At 38.4% G+C, this 27,488-nt stretch overlaps 1 protein-coding gene across 3 annotated transcripts in view; it reads right to left on the reverse strand.

The window, feature by feature from the left end:
• Positions 1 to 27,488, reverse strand: part of lmx1b (LIM homeobox transcription factor 1 beta) — a 303,566-nt gene that overhangs the window by 240,664 nt on the left and 35,414 nt on the right. Inside the window, exon 3 of one of the 3 annotated variants that reach the window (XM_062960410.1) lies at positions 5,951 to 6,089. Coding sequence is in view for 2 of the 3 variants with exons in the window: in XM_062960409.1 (XP_062816479.1) it covers positions 3,011 to 3,158 (148 nt within the window). In the remaining variant the exon portion in view is untranslated. Of the gene's footprint in view, positions 1 to 3,010; positions 3,413 to 5,950; positions 6,090 to 27,488 lie in introns of those variants that run through there. The other 2 variants (XM_062960409.1, XM_062960408.1) reach the window with 2 other exon arrangements.

Genomic DNA, 27,488 nt, shown 5'->3' on the forward strand with positions numbered 1-27,488 from the left:
GAAAGAAGAAAGAAAGGAAGGAAGAAAGAGATAATGGAAAAGAGTAGAAAAAGAGGGAAGGAAGGGAAGAAGGGAGGGAAAAAGAGCAAGAGTGAAAGGAGGAAGGGAAGGGGAAAAGGCTAGGGAGAGAAAGAAGGAAGGAAAGAAAGAAAGAAAGAATAAAGAAAGAAGGAAAGAATGGAAGAGGGAGCGAATGGAAAAGAGCAGGAAAAGAGGGAAGGAAGGAAAGAAGAGAGCAAGAGGGAAAGGAGGAAGGGAAGGGGAAAAGGGTAGGGAGAGAAAGAAGGAAGGAAGGAAGGAAAGAAAAAGAAAGAAAGAAGGAAAGAATGGAAGAGGGAGAGAATGGAAAAGAGCAGGAAAAGAGGGAAGGAAGGAAAGAAGAGAGCAAGAGCGAAAGGAGGAAGGGAAGGGGAAAAGGGTAGGGAGAGAAAGAAGGAAGGAAGGAAAGAAAAAGAAAGAAAGAAGGAAAGAATGGAAGAGGGAGAGAATGGAAAAGAGCAGGAAAAGAGGGAAGGAAGGAAAGAAGAGAGCAAGAGTGAAAGGAGGAAGGGAAGGGGAAAAGGGTAGGGAGAGAAAGAAGGAAGGAAAGAAAGAAAGAAAAAAGAAAGAAAGGAAGGAAGAGGGAGAGAATGGAAAACGGTAGGTGCTGGCTGGGCCCATAACCCTTTGTCGGCGAATCTGTTCGGCTCAAAATAACCCCCAGTTTGGGGTGATTCCGCCATCAATATAGGAGAGCACAAGAGGTAAAACTTCAAGGCAGAAGGAAGAGCGAAGTAAGGGAGAGAAAGAGAAGGGAAAAGGTAGGAAGCGAGAGAAGGAAGGAAGGGAAGGACGGACTCACCCAGCAGAAGGAAAGGCAGAAGGAAGAGCGAAGGAAGGGAGAGGGAGAGAATGGAAAAGGGTAGGTGCTGGGCCCATAACCTGTTGTTGGCGAATCTGTTCGGCTCAAAACAACCCTGAGTTGGGAGTTATTCCGCCATCAATATAGGATAGTACAAGAGGGAAAACTTCAAGGCAGAAGGAAGAGCGAAGGAAGGGAATGGGAGAGAATAGAAAAGATAGGAAGCGAGAGAAAGAAGGAAGGGAGCGAAGGAAGGGAAGGACGGACTCACCCAGCAGAAGGAAAGGCAGAAGGGAGAGCGAAGGAAGGGAGAGAATGGAAAAGGGTCGGGAGCGAGGGAAGGAAAGAAAGAAAGAAAGAAGAGAGAGGGAGACGAAAAGCAAAAGGAAGAGGGAAAGAATGGAAAAGGATAGGGAGAGAGGAAAGAAAGGAAGACAGAGAGAGGAGAGGCAGAAGGGAGAGCGGAGGGAGGAAGAGGGCAGGAAGCGAGGGAAGGAAGGAAGGGATGAAGAGAAGAAGAGAAGGAAGGAAGGAAGGCAGAGAGGGGAAGAGGAGAGGCAGAAGGGAGAGCGGAGGGAGGAAGAAGGAAGGAAGGAAGGAAGGGAAGGAAGGAAAGAAGGGAGAGCGAAGGAAGAGAGGGAGAGAATGGAAAAGAGTAGGGAGAGAGAGGGAAGGAAGGAAGAAGGGAAGGAAGGAAGGAAGAAGGGAAGGACAGTAGTAGGAAAGGCGGAAGGAAGAGCGAAGAGAGGGAGAGGATGGAAAAGGGTAGTGAGAGAGGGAAGGAAGGTACAGAGAGGAAGAGGAAAGGCAGGAAGCGAGGGAAGGAAGGAAGGAAAGAAGAGAGAGGGAGACGAAAAGCAGAAGGAAGCGCGAAGGAAGGGAAGGACAGACTCACCCAGCAGAAGGAAAGGCAGAAGGGAGAGTGAAGGAAAGGAGAAGGAGAGAAGGGAAAGGGGTCAGGAGAGAGGGAAGGAAGGAAGGAAGGAAGGAAGAGAGAGGAAGAGGAGAGCGGAGGGAGGAAGAGGGAGAGAAGAGATAAAGGAAGGAAGGAAGGGAACGAAGGAAGAGAGAGGGAGAAAATGGAAAAGAGTAGGGAGAGAGGGAAGGAAGGAAGAAGGGAAGGACAGACTCACCCAGCAGAAGGAAAGGCAGAAGGGAGAGTGAAGGAAGGGAGAAGAGGAGAAGGGGAAAGGGTAAGGAGAGCGGGAAGGAAGGTACAGAGAGGAAGAGGAAAGGCAGAAGGAAGGGAGAGGAAGAGAATGGAAGAGGGTCGGGAGACAGAGGGAGGGAAGGAAGGAAGGAAGGAAGGAAGGAAGGAGAGAGGGAAGGAAGAAGGGAAGGAAGGAAGAAAACAAGGAAGAAAAGAAGAATGGAAGGAAGGAAGGAAGAAAGGACGGAAGGACGGAAGGAAGGAGAGAGGGAAGGAAGAAGGGAAGGAAGGAAGAAAACAAGGAAGAAAGGAAGAATGGAAGGAAGGAAGGAAGGAGGGAAGGAAGGAAGGAGAGAGGGAAGGAAGAAGGGAAGGAAGGAAGAAAACAAGGAAGAATGGAAGGAAGGAAGGGAAGGGAAGGAAGAAAGAAGGGAAGGGAAGGAAGGAAAAAAACAAGGAAGAAATGAAGAAGGGAAGGAAGGGAAGGAAGAAGGGAAGGACAGACTCACCCAGCAGACGGAAAGGCAGAAGGGAGAGCGAAGGAAGGGAGAAGGAGAGAAGGGAAAGGGGTCAGGAGAGAGGGAAGGAAGGAAGGAAGGAAGGAAGGAAGGAAGGAAGGAAGGAAGGAAGGAAGGAAGGAAGGAAGGAAGGAAGGAAGGAAGGAAGGAAGGAAGGAAGGAAGGGAGAGGAAGAGGAGAGCGGAGGGAGGAAGAGGGCAGAGAGTGAGGGAAGGAAGGAAGGAAGGAAGGAGAGAGGGAAGGAAGAAGGGAAGGAAGGAAGAAAACAAGGAAGAAAGGAAGAATGGAAGGAAGGAAGGGAAGGGAAGGAAGAAAGAAGGGAAGGGAAGGGAAGGAAGGAAAAAAACAAGGAAGAAAGGAAGAAGGGAAGGAAGAAGGGAAGGACAGACTCCCCCAGCAGACGGAAAGGCAGAAGGGAGAGCGAAGGAAGGGAGAAGGAGAGAAGGGGAAAGAGTCGGGGGAGAGGGAAGGGAGGAAGGGAGGCGAGGCGCGGGGTCTCACCGAGGAGGAGTCCGAGGGCGGCGGGTCCGGGGCGCAGCGGGTGCTCCTCCATCTTAATCCCGTCCAGCATCTTGGCGCACTCGGCGGAGCCTCCTCCTCCGCGACTCAAGCAGCTCTCCAGCGCCTCGGGCCCCGCGGCCACGTCCATGGGGCGGAGGAGGAGGAGGAGGAGGAGGAGGAGGGAGGGAGGAAGAGGAGGAGGAGGAGGAGGAAGAGGAGGGGGGGGGCGGCCGGCTAGCTGCTCCTCTGCCTGGGTCTCCGCTGGGGGTCCGCCTTGTCGCGCCCCTCCGGGCGGAGGGCTCCTCGGAGTGCCATCCAAGAGACGGAGCGCGCGAGAGAGAGAGTGAGTGAGTGAGCGGCGCTTCCGAGGCCGGCGGAGGGACGCCGCACCTCTCTCTCTCTCTCTCTCTCTCCTCCTTTTTCAACTTGCTGACATTTGAACTCCGGATTGGTGCGCCCGGGATCCCTGCGCCGCGGTGAAGAGGCACAAAGAGTTCTTTGGGGGGAAGGAGGGGAGGGGGAAGGAAGGAAGGAAGGAAGGAAGGAAGGAAGAAGGGAAGAAAGAAGGAGAAGAGACCCCTCCTCTGCTTCGAGGCGCCGTCCCGTCCCCCCCCCCCCCGCGCAGGACTCGAACCCAGGCCTCGGCAGGTAAAAATAAACCCAAGGGAAGTGGGGAGGCGTGTGCTGTTGTTGGGTAAACAAACCATTGGGTTGCGTTTGGAGGTGAAAAGAAAGGAAGAAGAGACAGAAACGAAGCAGTCAGAGGCCCATCTTCTCCAGCATTATCATCACCATTATTATTATTATTATTATTATTATTATTATTATTATTATTATTATTAATACTATGTATTAATATTATCATATAATAATAATATTGATATTGTTATATTACTGGTGAAAAGAAAGGAAGAAGAGACAGAAACGAAGCAGGCATAGGCCCATCCTCTCCAGCAATATCATCACCATTATATTTATTATTATTATTATTATTATTATTATTATTATTATTATTATTATGTATTAATATTATCATATAATAATAATATTGATATTGTTATATTATTGGTGAAAAGAAAGGAAGAAGAGACAGAAACGAAGCAGTCAGAGGCCCATCTTCTCCAGCATTTATCACCATTATATTTATTACTATTACTATTATTATTATTAATATTATTATAATAATTATTATTATATTAATATTAATATTATTAATACTATGTGTTAATATTATCATATAATAATAATATTATATTGTTATATTATTGGTGAAAAGAAAGGAAGAAGAGACAGAAACGAAGCAGGCATAGGCCCATCCTCTCTAGCATTATCATCACCATTATATTTATTATTATTATTATTATTATTATTATTATTATTATTATTATTATTATTATTAATACTATGTATTAATATTATCATATAATAATAATATTGATATTGTTATATTATTGGTGAAAAGAAAGGAAGAAGAGACAGAAACGAAACAGTCATAGGCCCATCCTCTCCAGCATTTATCACCATTATATTTATTACTATTACTATTATTATTATTTATATTATTATTATATTAATATTAATATTATTAATACTATGTGTTAATATTATCATATAATAATAATATTATATTGTTATGTTATTGGTGAAAAGAAAGGAAGAAGAGACAGAAACGAAGCAGTCACAGGCCCATCCTCTCCAGCATTATCACCAGTATTATTATTATTATTATTACTATGTATTAATATTATCATATAATAATAATATTTATATTGTTATATTATTGGTGAAAAGAAAGGAAGAAGAGACAGAAACGAAGCAGTCCTTGACCGTCCTTGCAGACGGCCCATTCTCTCACATCAGAAGGGACTTTTAATTTCTCAATGGGCAATGTCCTTGCAGACGGCCCATTCTCTCACATCAGAAGGGACTTGCAAGGGCTCATATTCTCCAGCATTATCATCATCACCATTATATTTATTAATTATTATTATTAATAATAATATTAATACTATGTATTAATATTATCATATAATAATAATATTGATATTGTTATATTATTGGTGAAAAGAAAGGAAGAGGAGACAGAAACGAAGCAGTCACAGGTCCATCCTCTCCAGCATTATCATCACCATTATATTTATTATTATTTGTATTAATATTATCATATAATAATATTGATATTGTTATATTACAATATATTATTGTTCATCATACATTCAGTGTGTTAAAGCGCTGAGCTGCTGAACTTGCAGACTGAAAGGTCCCAGGTTCAAACTCGGGGAGCGGAGTGAGCGCCCGCTGTTAGCTCCAGCTTCTGCCAACCTAGCAGTTCGAAAACGTCAATGTGAGTAGATCAATAGGTACCGCTCCGGCGGGAAGGTAACGGCACTCCATGCAGTCATGCCTTGGAGCGCCGTTACCTTCCATGCAAGGCCACATGACCTTGGAGGTGTCTAAGGGCAACGCCGGCTCTTCGGCTTAGAAATGGAGATGAGCACCAACCCCCAGAGTTGGACACGTCAGGGGAAACCTTACCTTTACCTAATATTATTATATTATATTACTATCAAGAAAACTGTTCTTAATATTATTTTTGATATTTATTAATATTATTATATTGCAATATATTATTGATAATAACATTATTATTAAGTAATATTACTATATTACTAACAAGAAAACGTGTCTTAATATTATTTTTGATATTTATTCATATTATTATATTGCGATATATTATTGATAACACCTTTATTATTAAATCATCTTATTTTATTATACTCCTATTGAGAAAACGTTTCTTAATATTATTATTTCTATTATTATATTATTATTATCTATATTATTTATATTATTATATCACAATATATTGATAATAATAATACTTTTGTTCATACAATAACAAAAGTGGGGGAAAGCAAAATAATGAATATAAAGTAGTACCAAGATATTGTCGAAGGCTTTCATGGCCGGAATCACTGGATTGCCGTGAGTTTTTCGGGCTTTATGGCCATGTTCCAGAAGCATTCTCTCCTGACGTTTTGTCCACGTCTATGGCAGGCATCCTCAGAGGTTGTGAAGTCTGTTGGAAAAGTGAGAGATATATATAGATGAAGATATAGATATACACACACATATATATATATCTGTGGAATAATGTCCAGGGTGGGAGAAAGAACTCTTGTCTGTTGGAGGCAAATGTGAATGTTGCAATTGGCCACCTTGATTAGCATGGAATGGCCTTGCAGCTTCAAAGCCTGGCTGCTTCCTGTATGGGGGAATCCTTTGTTAGATAAAGATCCTCCCAGAGGAAAAGTGTTCTTACCAGACATCTAACCGCAGAGGGAAACTGAGGAAGAAATACAATTTACAAACTATCTACAGACTCATTAAGAAAATCCAACAAATTTTCAACAAAGGACGTCCTTTGCTCAGCCATAGGAGAGCACTTGATGAACCAACCTGGACATCATTCCACAGACATATATATATATAACCCCACTTGCCTAGTTTCCAACAGACTTCACAACCTCTGAGGATGCCTGCCATAGAAGTGGGCGAAACGTCAGGAGTGAATGCTTCTGGAACATGGCCTTACAGCCCGGAAAACTCACAGCAATTTAGTATCAAGTTAATATTTTAAAACACCTCTCATTATTTTTATCCCCTTCGAATAATTCTATTAAACATTTACTAGGAAAGTAGGGAATGCGGGGGATAAAGGAAGAAAAAGGAAAAAAATGGGGAATAATATCTTAATAATTGGTTAGTTTCTCTTTAAAATATTTTAAAGCACTTCTCATCATTCGTGTTGGAAACGCATCCATAACGCATCAATTCCTATCAAATTAGGGACGTGTTTGACGTCCTGTTTTGTTGCCTTCTATGGAATATTTTTAAAAATGGTTTCTATAAGTTGCTGTGAGTTTTTCGGGCTGTCTGGCTATGTTTCAGAAGCATTTTCTCCTGACGTTTGGCCCACATCTATGGCAGGCATCCTCAGAGGTTGTGAGGGTTGTTGGAAACGAGGCAAGTGGGGTTTATATATCTGTGGAATAATGTCCAGGGTGGAAGAAAGGATTCTATGATGTTAAGTAGAAATAGAATCTGATTTTTTTAAGAAAAGACAAAGAGCAAAGTGGCTGTAGATTGAACTAAAGCTAAGAAAAATCCAGAAAATAAAGTCCTGCCTAGGAATACTTGCTATCCTATTATTTTCTTGGTATGCTGATGATGTATAGCTCACTTTTTTCTTTCTCTGGAAGGAGACTCAGGCCCTATCCACGCTGTAATATCATGTATTATTATAAGATGGCAGTGGAGACTTATATTAATGCGGGTCAAACGGTATTAAATGATGGTGTAAATGGGTCTCCGTTTGGCAATGTTTTGGGAAGAAAGTCCTTCGAAAGAAAGAAAGAAAGAAAGAAAGAAAGAAAGAAAGAAAGAAAGAAAGGAAAGGAAGGAAGGAAGGAAGGAAGGAAGGAAGGAAGGAAGGAAGGAAGGACGGACGGAAGGAAGGAAGGAAGGAAGATGATATAATGGAGTAATGAATTCAAACTGCAGGTCAGAAGATCTTTCTGATGGTCATGGAAGTGAAATAATTGCCTCCCGAGTCTCCTCTGGAGGTTGATTTAAAAAGCTGGATGGCCATCTGTCGGGAGGGATCGGATTGTGTCCAAATGGGGTCCTATTTGGGGGTCTCTTCCAACTAGGATTATGTGTTTCTGTCACAACTGTGCGCCCTGAGTGCCATCACCCATTGCGCCCTGATGGAGAGGCGAAAATAAATAAAGGGGGGCACCTCTTGAACCCTCTTCTTTCCCCCCCAAAAACCATTCAATTTTCTTTTTCTGACACTCAGCCACACCCCCATTGTCTAGGGCACAAAAGGGAAACATAGTTTGCCCCTGAAAATCCCTCCTTCCTTCAGTAAAGAGAGATAAAGCGCAGGTGGAGCAACAATCTCGTGCGTAAAACCTACCCAAATTTTCCAAACGCCTTCCCCAAATCCTTTCGCCTTTCCCGACAGTAATGGAACCCGTTCTTTAACGTTGTTAGTGATCGAAGGAGGCCTTGGAAAGGTAGTTAGAAAACGCCGCAAGGTCACAATCTCTCTGCCACACACTCACAGGTTGAAGTGTCCAAACAATGCGCCTAAGTGTCCAAACAATGTGTCCAAACAATTTGTCCAAACAATGTGTCCAAACAATGGAAACACTTTCCCACCTCTGTTCCTTTCCCCATTTTATTTCCCCTTTTCCTCTTGAGGTTTCTCTCTAAAGTCTCCCTTCCTTTTTCACCTCTTTCACGGCTTTTCCTTTTCATTCTATCCTTTCCCAAACTCATCCCAAATTGGCTTCTTCATCCACCTTTTTTTGGCGCATAAAAGGGACCCTTTGTGTCCAACCCTTTGCGCAAACGCTCTCCAAGGCGCAAACACTCTCCACTGGCGAGAAGGGGTTTATTATTATTATCCTTTCGCCTTCTGGGAAGAGATAATAATCTTAAAAAGAAGCTTTAGAAAAGACATTTCCAAGAATGTTATTATGGGCTTCCCAAATCCCAACTCCTTCTCATCTAGAACGACAACCAAATCTTCCGTCAAAAAACTCGTTTCAACTTTTGGGTGAAAGAATCCATGGCTTGTTGTGGAATATTATTATTATTATAGTATTATTATTTCCTTATCACCCCTATAATTTACCCCACCAGGAAATATGAGGAAATATGATGTATATATTCAGTTTTATCATATTTGTTATGTGTCTTATTTTAACTTACTACATATAGTGTTATCAAGTTCTATCAAGCCTTGTTGTTTGGTTGGGTATTGTGATATGGCTTGGCTAATCAACAAAATTTATTGTTGTTGTTGTTGTTGTTGTATTATTTCCTTATCGCCCCTATAATTTACCCCATCAGGAAATATGAGGAAATATGATGTATATATTCAGTTTTGTCATATTTCTTTACTGTGTTGTTATAAGTGTCTTATTTTAACTTACTACACAGAGTGTAATCAAGTCCTATCAAGCCTTGTTGTTTGGTTTAGTATTGTGATACGGTTTAAGGGCTCATCAATAACATTTATTATTATTATTATTATTATTATTATTATTATTATTATTATTATTATTATTATTATTATATTTATACCTCACTTTATCTCCCCAAAGGAGACTCAAAGCGGCTTGGCAAAAAAGCATGGGTATCCAATGTAAAAAAATACAGATATACGAGTATTAAAACAGAATTAAACACAAACAGCACTGAAAAATTGAATTAAAATCAATAATATGGTTTTTAAACCATAGTACATAATTTGCTTTTCTCTACCTCTCTCTCACACACACATCTTCATCAACTCCATGGGTTGGAATCATTGAAATCAATGGGACATAATTTAACTAATCTTCATTTACACATTCTAGATACAACTATTACTACTGTTGTTGTTACTGTATATATGTAAAGTTTGATAAACACATGTAAAGTTAGTATGTATGTGTATTTATATGTCTGCCAGTCTTCATTCTAGATACAACTATTATTATTGTTATTGTTGCTGCTGCTGTATGTATGTAAAGTTTGATAAACACATGTAAAGTTAGTATGTATGTGTATTTATATGTCTGCCAGTCTTCATTCTAGATACAACTATTATTATTGTTATTGTTGCTGCTGCTGTATGTATGTAAAGTTTGATAAACACATGTAAAGTTAGTATGTATGTGTATTTATATGTCTGCCAGTCTTCATTCTAGATACAACTATTATTATTATTGTTGTTGTTGCTGCTGCTGTATGTATGTAAAGTTTGATATATACATGTAAAGTTAGTATGTATGTGTGTATTTACAAACGTATGTCTGGGTGTCTGTGTACATAATAATAATAATAATAATAATAATAATAATAATAATAATAATAATAATAATAATAATACTAATAATAATAATAAATTATTATTAATCGAGTCTTCATTTTAAAATTTTATATTATTATTATTATTGTTATTGTTGTTGTTGTTGTTGGCACAAAGACACAGTATGACACAGCAAACGAGATGCATGTGCTGGATTTCGTATCACAGAATCACAAGTAGAACACTTCCCAAGTGTTTAGGACTGTGTGATGTATTTTCGGATTATTATTATTATTATTATTATTATTATTATTATTATTATTATTATTATTATTATTATTATTATATACACACACCAGACATGTATATGCAAATACACACATACATACTGACTTTACATGTATATATCAAACTTGCAAATACACACATACATACTGGATTTACATGTATATATCAAACTTTACATCATCATCATCGTAATAAATTCATCGAGTCTTCATTTAAACATTCTATATTATTACTAGCTTTGCTGTGGCTTATGGGAATCCTTTATTGGCCAGGTGGAATAGCAGTGAATAGCCTTGCAGTCTCAAAGCCTGGCCGTTTTCTGGAGTAGCTGGAGCTTTTTGTTGTATGAACTTAGAGGCAGTTAAAATCTGATAATACACTGCCATCTAATCCAGTTAAAATCTGATAATGTGTATTTTATAGGCTGTGTGGAAGAGGCCTAAGTGAGGCCTAACTCTGCCTGCGCCCTGGGCTGAGTGGGTTGCTAGGAGACCAAGTGGGCGGAGCTTAACCTTCTAACTGGCAGCAATAGGATAAAAACAATTCTTCCTCTCCCTTTAATTAGGACTTTATTTTTCTTTTCTTTTTGTTGTATGAACGTAGAGGCATGGATGAGGGGTTGTGCTGCCAAGTTTAGTGTTTCTGGGACGTGTAGTTTTGTTGTTTTGTCCTGGGCCGAAATTTCATTACCCTTATATATATATATATATAGATTAATAATAATAATACTGTAATAATAATAATAATTTCATCCGAAAATACATCACACAGTCCTAGACACTTGGGAAGTGTTCGACTTGTGATTTTGTGATACGAAATCCAGCATGTCTATCTTGTTTGCTGTGTCATAATAATAATAATAATAATAATAATAATAATAATAATAATAATAATAATAATAGACACTTGGGAAGTGTTCGACTTGTGATTTTGTGATACGAAATCCAGCATGTCTATCTTGTTTGCTGTGTCATAATAATAATAATAATAATAATAATAATAATAATAATAATAATAATAGGCACTTGGGAAGTGTTCGACTTGTGATTTTGTGATACGAAATCCAGCATGTCTATCTTGTTTGCTGTGTAATAATAAAATAATAATAATAATAATAATAATAATAATAATAATAATAGACACTTGGGAAGTGTTCGACTTGTGATTTTGTGATACGAAATCCAGCATGTCTATCTTGTTTGCTGTGTCATAATAAAATAATAATAATAATAATAATAATAATAATAATAATAATAAAAATAATAGACACTTGGGAAGTGTTCGACTTGTGATTTTGTGATACGAAATCCAGCATGTCTATCTTGTTTGCTGTGTCATAATAAAATAATAATAATAATAATAATAATAATAATAATAATAATAATAATAATAATAATAATAATAGACACTTGGGAAGTGTTCGACTTGTGATTTTGTGATACGAAATCCAGCATGTCTATCTTGTTTGCTGTGTCATAATAATAATAATAATAATAATAATAATAATAATAATAATAATAATAATAGACACTTGGGAAGTGTTCGACTTGTGATTTTGTGATACGAAATCCAGCATGTCTATCTTGTTTGCTGTGTCATAATAAAATAATAATAATAATAATAATAATAATAATAATAATAATAATAATAATAATAGACACTTGGGAAGTGTTCGACTTGTGATTTTGTGATACGAAATCCAGCATGTCTATCTTGTTTGCTGTGTCATAATAAAATAATAATAATAATAATAATAATAATAATAATAATAATAATAATAATTTCTGTAACTTCTGTTTTGGACCACCCGACTTCTCCATAGGAGTGTGTATGTATATTAATTCGTTCCTTTTAACCACTATAGGGAGCTCTTGACCAATTTTAGCCTCCTTGGTCTCTTCCTAATCCGATTTTAGCCTCAGTGTTGTGGTTTAATAAACCGACGGAACCTTTTGTCGAGATCCCGGCAAATCCCGTGGATTCAATGGCTCTGCTTCGATGCAGATCATTATTATCAGGATTTCTGTTTTAGTGATAAAGGTGAAATTAAATCGAAAAGAATGGGGATTGAGTTCGAATGCGCCCAAATGGAAGGAAGACCCGATTGCCAAACTCTCCCGAAGACAGATCCATTAACCCGGACGAAAAGGAATAAGCCAGCACCAAACTTTACACATGTATGTATGTACAGTAGAGTCTCACTTATCCAACATAAACGGGCCAGCAGAACGTTGGATAAGCGAATATCTTGGATAATAAGGAGAGATTAAGGACAAACCTATTAAACATCAAAATAGGTTATGATTTTACAAATTAAGCACCAAAACGTCATGTTATACCACAAATTTGACAGAAAAAGTAGTTCAATACGCAATAATGCTATGTAGTAATTACTGTATTTACGAATTTAGCACCAAAATATCACAATACAGTAGAGTCTCACTTATCCAACATAAACGGGCCGGCACAACGTTGGATAAGCGAATATGTTGGATAATAAGGAGGGATTAAGGAAAAGCCTATTAAACATCAATTTGGGTTATGATTTTACAAATTAAGCACCAAAACATCATGTAATACAACAAATTGGACAGAAAAAGTAGTTCAATACGCAGTAATGCTATGTAGTAATTAATGAATTTACGAATTTAGCACCAAAATATCACAATATATTGAAAACATTGACTACAAAAATGTGTTGGATAATCCAGAACGTTGGATAAGCGAGTGTTGGATAAGTGAGACTACTGTATGTATATGTGGAGATGTATGTGTGCGGCTGTGTGTCCAGTTTGTATGAATGTAAAGTTTATATGCATATACTGTGTATATATATGTGCGTGTTCTACTTCTGGAGAGATAGAGCGGTATATAAATAAAGTATTACTACTACAGTAGAGTCTCACTTATCCAAGCTAAACGGGCTGCCAGAAGCTTGGATAAGCGAATATCTTGGATCATAAGGAGGGATTAAGGAAAAGCCTATTCAACATCACATTAGGTTATGATTTTACAAATTAAGCACCAAAACATCATGTTTTACAACAAATTTGAGAGAAAAAGTAGTTCAATACGAAATAATGCTATGTAGTAATTACTGTATTTACGAATTTAGCACCAAAATACGATGTATTGAAAACACTGACTACAAAAATGGCTTGGATAATCCAGAAGCTTGGATAAGCGAGGGTTGGATAAGTGATAAATTATTCTCATCCTAATCATTTTCCTATGAACAGATTCTAGGTTCTTCTCCAAAATCCTATAGTTTCAATGAAAGTCGTTAATATTTTTTTCCCCCCTTAGGGCCTCGTTTCTCTTTCTTTTCTTAACCCTTCTCCCCTTCCTCCCCCCAAAGGACAAACAAATCCGGATTTAGACCCAATTATCTCGTGAAATTGGGAAGAAAAACTCTAGAATTGGAAGAAAAACTCATCGCATGAGGGTGGACTGGGAGACACATGGAATTCCTAAAAGGAGAGCCGAAGGGAGACTTTGAGCGCCGGGACCCAATGCTGTGGAGGTTTGGGAGCTGTGGTCTTCCAAGGCGTTTTCAAGCGGTACTTCACCAAACTACAACTCCCAAGGCTTCAGAGCATTGAGCCAAGGCAGTTCAAGAGGTGCCAAAGTGCATGGGAAATGAATGGAATTGATTTACTTAAATGGGGAGCCTCAATTCTTGGTCGCGCTATATATCCAATTATCTATTTATCCAGAACCCCCGTTGGCGTAGTGGACTAAAGCGTCCTGACTTGAAGGTTGGGTTGCTGACCTGAAGGCTGCCGGGTTCGAATCCCACCCGGGGAGAGCGTGGATGAGCTCCCTCTGTCAGCTCCAGCTCCATGCGGGGACATGAGAGAAGCCTCCCACAAGGATGGTAAAAACATCAAAAAACATCCAGGCAATATCCTTGCAGAAGGCCAATTCTCTCACTCCAGAAGCGACTCAAGTTGCTCCTGACACGAAAAAAAAATCCATTTATCCGACTATCTGTCTCTGTCTATCAAACTGTCTGTCTGTTTGTCTATCTATCTATCTATCCAACTATCTATCTATCCAACTATCTATCCATCTACCCAACTATCTGTCTGTCTGTCTGTCTGTCTTGTCTTTCTATCTATCTATCTATCTATCTATCTATCTATCTATCTATCTATCCATCCATCCATCCAACCAACTATCTATCTATCCAACTATTTGTTTATTCATCTATCTATCCAACTGTCTATCCAACTATCTGTCTGTCGGTCTATCAAACTATCTGTCTGTCTATCTATCCAACTATCTATCCACCCAACTATCTGTCTGTTGGTCTTTCTATCTATCCATCTATCTATCTATCATCTGTCTATCTCTCTATCCAACTATTTGTCTATCCGTCTATCCATCCATCTATCTGTCTGTCTGTCTGTCTGTCTGTCTATCTATCTGTCTGTCTGTCTATCCATCCAACTATTTGTCTATTCATCTATCTATCCAACTATCTGTCTATCGGTCTATCAAACTATCTGTCTGTCTATCTATCCAACTATCTATCCACCCAACTATCTATCTGCTGGTCTTTCTGTCTATCTGTCTATCTATCTGTCTATCTATCTATCTGTCTGTCTATCTATCTATCTATCTATCTATCTATCTATCTATCTATCTATCTATCTATCTATCTATCTATCTATCTATCCATCCATCCATCCATCCATCCATCCATCCATCCATCCATCCATCCATCCATCCATCCATCCATCTATCCAACTATCTATCCACCTTTTTGTCTATCCGTCTATCTGTCTGTCTGTCTGTCTATCCAACTATTTGTCTATCCAACTATTTGTCTGTCCATCTATTCGTCTGTCCATCTATCTATCTATCTATCTATCTATCTGTCTATCTATCATCTATCTATCCAACTATTTGTCTATCCAACTATTTGTCTGTCCATCTATCCGTCCGTCCGTCTATCTATCTATCTATCTATCTATCTATCAGTCATCTATCTATCCAACTATTTGTCTATCCATCTATCCGTTTATCTGTCTGTCTATCCAACTATCTATCCAACTATTTGTCTATTCATCTATCCATCCATCTGTCTGTCTGTCTATCCAACTATCTATCTATCCAACTATTTGTCTATTCATCTATCTATCCATCTATCTAACTATCTATCTATCCGTCTGTCTATCTATCCAACTATCTGTCTATTCGCCTACATATCCAACTTCCCTCCCCCTTCCTCCTTTTCTTCCTTTCTTCCTTCTTTCCTTGCTTATTGCCTTTCTTCCTTCCTTCTTCCTTCTTTCTCTCCTTCCCTCCCTCCACCCAATATTGAAATGGACCTTCAAGGCTACAGGTGTCGCCCCAATTCCTTCTGTTTCTATTTGCCATTTGGTTTAAGGATCTGAATCGGTTTGGGAAACTGGGGAGCATTTTGGCCTCTTGTGATCTCCAGACCCAAAGATGTTCCTCCATAGGAAAGCTCAGCCTTCCCAAGGTTGGAAGGTTTTCTCTTAACCGACTTTAAGAGGATTTACAAAGAAGGCGAGTTGGGTGTTTTTTTTTTTGCAAAGCCTTTTCTTGGAAGAAGCAGCCCTGCCCTCTCCTGGCCATTCTGGTGCATCTCTACACTGTACTTTGACAAGGCTACGGAATCCAAGAATTGTTGAACCTATTATTACTATGTGTTGTCGAAGGCTTTCATGGCCGAGATCACAGGGTTGTCGTATGTTTTCCGGGCTGTACGGCCATGTTCCAGAAGCATTCTCTCCTGACGTTTCGCCCACATCTATGGCAGGCATCCTCAGAGGTTGTGAGGTATGGAGAAACTCAGCAAGGAAGGTTTATATATATCTGTGGAAAGTCCAGGGTGAGAGAAGAACTCTTTGTCAGTTGGAAAACCATAGACAAATAGTTGGATGGATAGATAGATAGATAGATAGATAGATAGACAGATAGACGGATAGACAGACAAATAGTTGGATAGAGAGATAGTTGGATGGATAGATACATAGATAGATGGATGGATGGATGGATGGATAAAAAGACCAACAGATAGATAGTTGGGTGGATAGTTGGATAGACAGACAGATAGTTGGATAGACAGACAGATAGTTGGATAGACAGTTGGATAGATATATGATTACACAAATAGATGGATGGATGGATGGATGGATGGATGGATGGATAGATAGATAGATAGATAGATAGATAGATAGATAGATAGATAGATAGATGGATGATAGATAGATAGATAGTGGATGGATGGATGGATGGATAGATAGTTGATGGATGGACAGATAGATAGATAGATAGATAGATAGATAGATAGATAGATAGATAGATAGATAGTGGATGGATGGATGGATGGATGGATGGATGGATGGATAGATAGACCAACAGACAAATAGTTGGGTGGATAGATAGTTGGATAGATAGACAGACAGACAGATAATTTGATAGACCGACAGACAGATAGTTGGATAGACAGTTGGATAGATAGATGATTACACAAATAGTTGGATAGATAGATAGATAGTTGGTTGGATGGATGGATGGATGGATGGATGGATGGATGGATGGATGGATGGATGGATGGATAGACAGACAGACAGACAGACATTTGGATAGATAGAAAGACAAACAGACAGATAGTTGGGTAGATGGATAGTTGGATAGATAGATAGATAGATAGATGATAGTTAGATAGATAGATAGATAGATAGATAGATAGATAGATAATTAATTGCAACATTCACACTGGCTTTCCAACTGTCAAAGAGTTCTTCTCACACCCTGGACTTTCCACAGATATATATAAACCCCACTTGCTTGGTTTCCAGCAGACCTCACAACCTCTGAAGATGCCTGCCATAGATGTGGACGAAACGTCAGGAGAGAATACTTCTGGAACATGGCCATACAGCCCAGAAAACATACAACAACCCTATTATTACTATTATTATGTGTTATTATGTTTATTTATACCCTGCTTTTCCTCTTCACAAGGATACTCAAAGAGGCTAGTGCTTTGTGTCTGGACAAACTAAAACTATAAATCCCTTGCTTCCATAACACCTAGCCATGGCAGTTGTGTTATTCTACAGAGTAGAGGCAAACCACAATAACAACTGCATTAATTCTACAGTGCATAGCAATAATAATTAATAATTAATAATAATAAATAATACTTATAAACATATTCGCTTATCCAACGTTCTGCCGGCCCATTTATGTTGGATAAGTGAGACTCTACTGTATACATAATATTATATACAGTAGAGTCTCAGTTATCCAACATAAACGGGCCAGCGGAACATTGGATAAGCGAATATCTTGGATAATAAGGAGGGATTAAGGAAAAGCCTATTAAACATCAAATTAGGTTACGATTTTACAAATTAAGCACCAAAACATTGCATTATACAACAAATTTGACAGAAAAAGTAGTTCAATAGGCAGTAATGCTATGTAGTATTTACTGTATTTACGAATTTAGCACCAAAATATCACGATATATTGAAAACATTGACTACAAAAATGCGTTGGATAATCCAGAATGTTGCATAAGTGAGTGTTGGATGTGAGACTTTACTGTAATCTATATATATAAATGAGTGATGGCATCACGGCGACCAACAAAACAACAGGCCCCCCATCTCAAAATTTGACAACACAACCCATCATCCATGCCTCTAGGTTGATACAACAAAAAGAAAAGAAAAATAAAGTCCTAATTAGAAGGAAAGGAATAATTGTTTTTATCCAATTGCTGCCAGTTAGAGGACTTGGCCTAGCAACCAACTCAGCCCAGGGGACAGGAAGACTTAGGCCTCTCTTAGGCCTCTTCCACAGATTATCTAATTTGCACTGGATTATATGGCAGTGTAGACTCAAGGCCCTTCCTCAAAGCTATATAACCCATTTAGAATCTTATATTATCTGCTTTGAACTGGATTATCTTGACTCCACACTGCCATATAATCCACTTCAGTGTGCATACTAAACATAAAGACAACCATACAACAGACATTCAATACCACCACTACCTCAACAATTTCTCACCAACACCACCAGACAACGCCACAGCAACGCGTGGCCGGGCACAGCTAGTGTTATATATAATGTTTATTATTATATTATATATTATATAATATTATACATTATATATTATATTATATTATATATATTTATTATATATATTTATTATAGGATATTAATGATCTTTTATAATATAACACTTCAGAACAATATATAATTATTAATTATTATTATTATTATCATATTATTATTATTATTATTATTATTATTTACATGCAATTATGATGAATGGCCCACATTTTTGGCCTAGAGATAGCTAGAAAAATCCAGAGAGTCTGGGAAGCATCCACACAGTGGAATTAATGCAATTATTTATATAATTCACAGTTATATATAATATTTATTATATATTATATAATTATATAATTATATATATATATATATATATATATATATATATATATATATATAATTAAAATGATTTATTATTATCATTACTATTATTACTATTATTATTTACACACAATTATGATGAATGACCCACATTTTTGGCCTAGAGATAGCTAGAAAAATCCAGAGAGTCTGGGTAGCATCCACACAGTGGAATTAATGCAATTAATTATATAATTCACAGTTATATATAATATTCATTATATAATTATATAATGTTATTTATTTATTTATTTATTTATTTATTTGCGACATTTATATCCCACCCTTCTCACTCCAAAGGAGACTCAGGGTGGCTTACAAGTTATATATACTGTACATACAAAATATGATATTATTAGTATAGCACAATATAAGCACTATATAAGCATTATATATTACTATATTGTACTATTTGACCATATTGCAATATTATTAGTAATACTACATGTAATATAAATATACAAATATGATAGTGTATTATTATATTGTATTAAATTACAGTATTATTATCAATATTATAGGTATATACAATATATTATAATATTAGTATACATATCTACAATATATTGGCATTGACGGCATTTCAAAATGTGATTAATAATAATAATAATAATAATAATAATAATAATAATAATAATAATAACTTAATTTTTATACTTCTCCTCCATCTCCCCACAGGGACTTGGGGTGGCTAACATGGGGCCAAGCACAAATTTCCAGAATAAACAAAATAAAAATACATTCACAATAAAACATCATGAACATTTAACATTACACAGGTCAAACCAACAATTAACAGCAATATAATGGTAAGTAAAGCCTCTAATAAGAATCGATATATATATAAATGAGTGATGGCATCACGGCGACCGACAAAACAACAAAACTACAGGCCCCCCAACCTCAAAATTTGACAACACAACCCATCATCCATGCCTCTAGGTTGATACAACAAAAAGAAAAGAAAAATAAAGTCCTAATTAGAGGGAGAGGAATAATTGTTTTTATCCAATTGCTGCCAGTTAGAGGACTAATCTCTGCCCACTTGGTCTCCTAGCAACTAACTCAGCCCAGGGAACAGGCAGATTTAGGCCTCACTTAGGCTTCTTCCACAGATTATCTAATTTGCACTGGTTTACATGGCAGTGTAGACTCAAGGCCCTTCCACACTGCTATATAACCCATTTATAATCTTATATTATCTGCTTTGCACTGGATTATCTTGACTCTACACTGCCATATAATCCACTTCAGTGTGCATTTCATACAGCTGTGTAGAAGGGGCCTCAGATAATCCAGTTCTAACCAGATAATATAAGATTATCAATATACAGTACAGTCTCACTTATCCAACATAAACAGCCTGGCAGAACGTTGGATATGTTGGATAATAAGAAGGGATTCAGGAAAAGCTGATTAAACATCAAATTAGGTAATCATTATACAAATTAAGCATCAAAACATCATGTTATACAACAAATTTGACAGAAAAAGTAGTTCCATGTGCAGTAATGCTATGTAGTAATTACTGTATTTACAAATTTACCACCAAAATATCACAATGAATTTAAAACACTGACTTCAAAAACATTGATTACTAAAAGGCAGACTGTGTTGGATAATCCAGAACATTGGATAAGCGAATGTTGGATAAGTGAGATTCTACTTTACAATGAAAAAATTACTGTAATAGAATAATACAGAACAATATAATCACTAAAACCAGGACAGTAAATAAACAGCAACACTGAAAGCAGGGAAATTGGAAATTCCACAAGGAAAACAATCAGGGCCAGCTAACACAGACAAAAAAAAATCAAAAATATTGTATATTCACAACCTTTAACAAATAATATCCCCTGATGGCGCAGCATGTTAAAGCGCTAAGCTGCTGAACTTCTGGACCGAAAGGACACAGGTTTCAATTGGGGAGTGGAGAGAGCCCCCACTGTTAGCCCCAGCTTCTGCCAACCCTAAAGTTCAAAAACATGCAAATGAGAGTAGATGAATAGGTACTGCTTCAGCGGGAAGGTAACGGCACTCCATGCAGTCATCCCACATGACCTTGGAGGTGTCTATGGACAACGCCGGCTCTTCGGCTTAGAAATGGAGATGAGCACCAACCCCCAGAGTTGCCCTTGTCTGACCTAAACTGTAATGCAATTGATGAAAAAAATGTGCCTGCAATAAAGCCATTCATGGTTCCTGTTAATTGGAAATGCTAATCCATGAACACAAACCTAAATAAAAATAAATAATCTCCAATTTGTTCGAACATATATTTTTTTGTGGTGAGTCTTATAAAGGCAAAAGCAACAGGCATCATAAACTTGTCCAAAGAATGAACCAATTCAGGAAAGTTTTTCATGCACTCTTGTAATGCTTTGCACTGAAATCCAATTGCATGGACACTGTTGAAGTGATGCATTTGAGCAGCCACGGGATCCTGAGAATTGTGGTTTGGATAGATAGTTGGGTGGATAGTTGGATAGACAGACAGATAGTTGGATAGACAGACAGATAGTTAGATAGTTGGATAGACAGTTGGATAGATATATGATTACACAAATAGATGGATGGATAGATAGAGATAGATGATAGATAGATAGATAGATAGATAGATAGATAGATAGATAGATAGATAGATAGATAGATGGATAGATGATAGATAGATAGATAGATAGATAGATAGATAGATAGATAGATAGATAGATAGACCAATAGACAGATAGTTGGGTGGATAGATAGTTGGATAGACAGACAGATAGTTGGATAGACAGTTGGATAAATATATGATTACACAAATAGATGGATGGATAGATAGAGATAGATAGATAGATAGATAGATGATAGATAGATGATAGATAGATGATAGATAGATGATAGATAGATGATAGATAGATAGATGATAGATAGATAGATAGATAGATGGATGGATGGATGGATGGATGGATGGATAGATAGATGATAGATAGATAGATAGATAGATAGATAGATAGATAGATAGATAGATAGATAGATAGATAGATAGACCAATAGACAGATAGTTGGGTGGATAGATAGTTGGATAGACAGACAGATAGTTGGATAGACAGTTGGATAGATATATGATTACACAAATAGTAGACAGATAGATAGATAGTGGATGGATGGGTGGATAGATAGATAGATAGATAGATAGATAGATAGATAGATAGATAGATAGATAGACAGACAGACAGACAGACAGACAGACAGATAGATATTTGGATAGATAGAAGGACAAACAGACAAGCAGACAGATAGTTGGGTAGATGGATAGATGGATGGATGGATGGATGGATGGATGGATAGATAGATAGATAGATAGATAGATAGATAGATAGATAGATAGATAGATAGATAGATAGATAGATGATGGATAGATGGATGGATGGATGGATAGAAAGACCAACAGACAGATAGTTGGGTGGATAGATAGTTGGATAGACAGACAGATAGTTGGATAGACAGTTGGATAGATATATGATTATATATTTTTTTATATATGATTATATATATTTTTTATGAACATATATTTTTTTGTGGTGAGTCTTATAAAGGCAAAAGCAACAGGCGTCATAAACTTGTCCAAAGAATGAACCAATTCAGGAAAGTTTTTCATGCACTCTTGTAATACTTTGCACTGAAATCCAATTGCATGGACACTGTTGAAGTGATGCATTTGAGCAGCCACGGGATCCTGAGAATTGTGGTTTGGATAGATAGTTGGGTGGATAGTTGGATAGACAGACAGATAGTTGGATAGACAGACAGATAGTTGGATAGACAGTTGGATAGATATATGATTACACAAATAGATGGATGGATGGATGGATGGATGGATGGATGGATGGATGGATGGATGGATGGATGGATGGATGGATAGAAAGACCAACAGACAGATAGTTGGGTGGATAGATAGTTGGATAGACAGACAGATAGTTGCATAGACAGTTGGATAGATATATGATTATATATTTTTTTTATATATGATTATATATATTTTTTATGAACATATATTTTTTTGTGGTGAGTCTTATAAAGGCAAAAGCAACAGGCGTCATAAACTTGTCCAAAGAATGAACCAATTCAGGAAAGTTTTTCATGCACTCTTGTAATGCTTTGCACTGAAATCCAATTGCATGGACACTGTTGAAGTGATGCATTTGAGCAGCCACGGGATCCTGAGAATTGTGGTTTGGAAAGAAGGTCAAACTATAACTCCCAGGCAGGCATACAGCCAGAAAAAAAAATTTCACGATTTTGCTGGGATTGATTTTTGTCGTTTGGGAGTTGTAGTTATGCCAAAATTTGATTACTGGAGGGGTTTGGGGGTGGGGAACGGACCTTCCTTTCTGGGAGTTGTAGTTCACCCACAACCAGGGAAACTCCGACCACCACCCATGATGGACTTGGACCAAACTTGACACACAGAACCCCCATGACTAATTCAACCTACTGGTGGAGTTTGGGGAAAATAGACCTTGACATTTGGGAGTTGTAGTTGCTGGGATTTATAGTTCACCTACAATCGAAGAGCATTTGGAACTCCACCAATGATGGAACTGAACCAAACTTGGCACACAGAACTCCAACAGAAAATACTGTAAGGCAGGGGTCCCCAAACTAAGGCCCGGGGGCCAGATGCGGCCCTCCAACGCCATTTACTTGGCCCCCGCCCTCAGTTTTAGACTTAGGCTTGCCCAAAGTGTGAAATGACTTGAAGGCACAACAACAACAATCCTACTTGATGATCTCATTGGCCAGAAGCAGGCCCACACTTCCCACTGAAATCCTGATAAGTTTACAGTATATTGGTTTAAATTATTTTTATTTTTAAATATTGTATTGTTCTTTCATTTACTAATGTTGTAAATGAAACATTGTAAGCTAATGATATGGTAATAATATAATATATTGTGTATACATATAATATTGATAATAATATTATCATGTAATACAATATAATATTTATTTATTACAGTATTTCTACCCCGCCCTTCTCACCCAATAGGGGACTCAGGGTGGCTAATAATAATAATGCAATATAATATTAATTATATATTATATATTAAATGTAATATTACTAATAATATTACGGCATAATGGTATAGTAAGGTAAAGGTAAAGATTTCCCCTGACGTTAAGTCCAGTCATGTCTGACTCTGGGGGTTGGTGCTCATCTCCATAGACACCTCCAAGGTCATGTGGCCATAGGCATGACTGCATGGAGCGCCGTTACCTTCCCGCTGGAGCGGTACCTATTGATCTACTCACATTGGCATGTTTTCGAACTGCTAGGTTGGCAGGAGCTGGAGCTAACAGTGGCCGCTCCCGCCGCTCCCAGGGTTTGAACCTGGGACCTTTCGGTCTCCAGGTCAGTGCTTTAACGCACTTCGCCACCGGATCTCCTGGTATAGTACAATATCTATATATATAAAAGAGTGATGGCATCACGGCAGCGGACAAAACAACAAAAGTAAACACCCCACAACCTTGAAAATTGACACCACAACCCCTCAGCCATGCCTCTAGGTTGATACAACAAAAAGAAAAGAAAAATAAAGTCCTAATTAGAGGGAGAGGAATAATTGTTTTTATCCAATTGCTGCCAGTTAGAAGGCTAAGCTCCACTCACTTGGTCTCCTAGCAACCCACTCAGCCCAGGGGACCCTTTACCTTAACTACCACCAATTCCTGAATACTTTATTTCCCATACCACCATACTTTGCCACAGCAACGCGTGGCCGGGCACAGCTAGTAGTATTATATAATGCTAATATTCTGCTATGCTAATAATATAATATATTGTATGTACATACAACTTGTAAGCCGCTCTGAGTCCCCTTCGGGGTGAGAGAGGGTGGGGTATAAATGTAGTAAATAAATTAATAATTGTTGCTGGGGGGGGGTTGCACTACAAATAAGACAAGTGCAGTGAGCGTAGGAATTTGTTCGTTTGTTTTTTTCAAATGATAATTCGGCCCCTCAACAATCTGAGGGACCATGAATCGGCCCTCCACTTAAAAAGTTTGAGCACCCCTGCTGTAAGGCTTGGTGGGCATTGAGCTTGAATTTGGGAGTTGTAGTTCACCTACATCCAGAGAGCACAATGATCGATCCAGACCAAACTTGGCACAAATACTCGACATGCCCAAATTTGAAAACTGGTGGAGTTTGGGGAAAACAGGCCTTGGTATTTGGGAGTTGTAGTTGCTGAGATTTATAGTTCACCTACAATCAAAGAGCATTTGGAACTCCACCAAAGATGGAACTGAACCAAACCTGGCACACAGAATTCCCATAACCAACAGAAAATACTGGAAGGGTTTGGTGGGCATTAAGCTTGAGTTTGGGAGTTGTAGTTCACCTACATCCAGAGAGCACAATGATCGATCCAGACCAAACTTGGCACAAATACTCGACATGCCCAAATGTGAACATTGGTGGAGTTTGGGGACTACAGAGCTTGGCATTTGGGAGTTGTAGTTGCTGGGATTTATAGTTCACCTACATCCAGAGAGCACTGTGGACTCAAACAATGATGGATCTGGACCAAACTTGGCACAAATACTCAATATGCCCAAATTTGAACACTGGTGGAGTTTGGGGAAAATAGACCTTGACCTTTGGGAGTTGTAGTTGCTGGGATGTATAGTTCGCCTACAATCCCTTGAACCTCACCAATGATGGAATTGGGCCAAAATTTCCACACAGAACGCGTCCCGATCCCCAGGTTGAGAAACACTGATTTATAAGTAATTAAATGTCATAAAACGCATAGAAAATTAAGAAACTATAGCTATCCAATGCAGTTTGATGAGGCACCAACACTTCTTTGGCAGAGAAGACTCAAGGCCTTGTGAAACTACAACTCTTATGATTCCATCGCTTTCAGCCATGGCAGTTCAAACAAAGTGGTGCTCATTTTGAATATATGAGCCTTTCAACTTCTTCTTTCTTTCATTATAAGATTTCCCAGGAAAATTGAAGTATATGAAGGCCTTTTGGGCATGTCTCCCATGTCATTGGGCCAGTAAATTCATATTCTCTTTTAATCCTTCTAGGAGCTTTCCAAGGTGCTGAATTATACCTCTCCAAATACCTTTCTCTGGCTGCATCTCCATTGAGGAATCAATGCAGTTCAGCACCACTTGAACTGCCATGGGGCTCAATGTTATGGAATCATAGGACTCTTTGGCAGAGGAGACCTTGGCAAACTACATCTCCCAGTATTCCATAGCATTGGGCCATGGAGGACATTATTTCCAGACTGGAGATGGAGCCATTAATATTTCTTGGTCGGGGTTGCTGTGAGTTTTCTGGGCTGTATGGCCATGTTCCAGTAGCATTCTCTCCTGACGTTTTGCCTACATCTATGGCAGGCATCTTCAGAGGTTGTGAGGTTTGTAGGGAACTGGGTAAGTGGGGTTTATATATCTGTGGAATGATGTCCAGGGTGGAAGAAAGAACTCTTGTCTGTTGGAGGCAAGTATAAATGTTGCAATTGATAACCATGATTAGCACTGAATAGCCTTGCAGCTTCAAAGCTTGGCTGCTTCCTGCCTGGGGGAATCCTTTGTTGAGCAATAGCTTAACAACAGGAAAGGAGATTCCACCTGAAGATTAGGAAGAACTTCCTGACTGTAAGAAGAGCAGTTCAACAGTGGAACTCTCTGCCTCAGAGTGTGGTGGATGCTTCTGCCTTGGAAAGTTTTAAACAGAGGCTGGATGGCCATCTGTCAGGGCTGCTTTGCTTGTGCTTTTCCTGCCTGGCAGGGCGGTTGGACTAGATGGCCCATATGGTCTCTTCCAACTCTATGATAATGATGATGATGATGGCTGGATGGCCATCTGTCAGGACTGCTTTGATTGTGCCTTTCCTGCGTGACAGGGAGTTTACCAGATGGCCCATGTGGTCTCTTCCAACTCTATGATGATGATGATGATGATGATGATGATGATGGCTGGATGGCCATCTGTCAGGGGTGCATTAATTGTGCTCTTCCTGCCTGGCAGGGGGTTGGACTAGATGGTCCACATGGTCACTTCCAATTATCATCATCATCATCATCATCATCATCATCATCATCATCATCATTATTATTATTATGGCTGGATGGCCATCTGTCAGGGCTGCTTTTTTTGTACTTTTCCTGCATGACAGGGGGTTGGACTAGATGGCCCATGTGGTCACTTCCAATTATTATTATTATTATTATTATTATTATTATTATTATTATTATTATTATTATTATGATGGCTGGATGGCCATTTGTCAGGGCTGCTTTGATTGTGCCTTTCCTGCATGACAGGGGGTTGGACTAGATGGCCCATGTGGTCACTTCCAACTCTTATTATTATTATTATTATTATTTATGACACAGCAAACAAGATAGATATGCTGGATTTCATATCACAAAATCACAAGTCGAACACTTCCCAAGTGTCTAGGACTGTGTGATGTATTATTATTATTATTATTATTATTATTATTATTATGGCTGGATGGCCATCTGTCAAGGCTGCTTTGATTGTGCCTTTCCTGCATGACAGGGAGTTGGACTAGATGGCCCACGTGGTTGCTTCCAACTCTAGAATTCTATGATTCCTTAAAAAAAAACTCAAAAATCTTTCTCCCCAAGAAATGCCACTTTCGGCATTTTCCAAACCCCATTTGCTTGGCACCTTTTTCAATGCCAGGTGCAGCGACTGGAGGCCTTGTATATATATATATATATTTCTTTTTAAAGGAAAGGGAAGCCTCTCCTCGCCCCCTTTGATGCCCCTCTGCCTTTTCATCTTCCTCACCCCATTCCCAGACTCGACTTTTTTTTC

This window comes from Anolis carolinensis, unplaced genomic scaffold (genome assembly GCF_035594765.1).
Source record: "Anolis carolinensis isolate JA03-04 unplaced genomic scaffold, rAnoCar3.1.pri scaffold_7, whole genome shotgun sequence".
Classification (NCBI taxonomy): domain Eukaryota; kingdom Metazoa; phylum Chordata; class Lepidosauria; order Squamata; family Dactyloidae; genus Anolis; species Anolis carolinensis.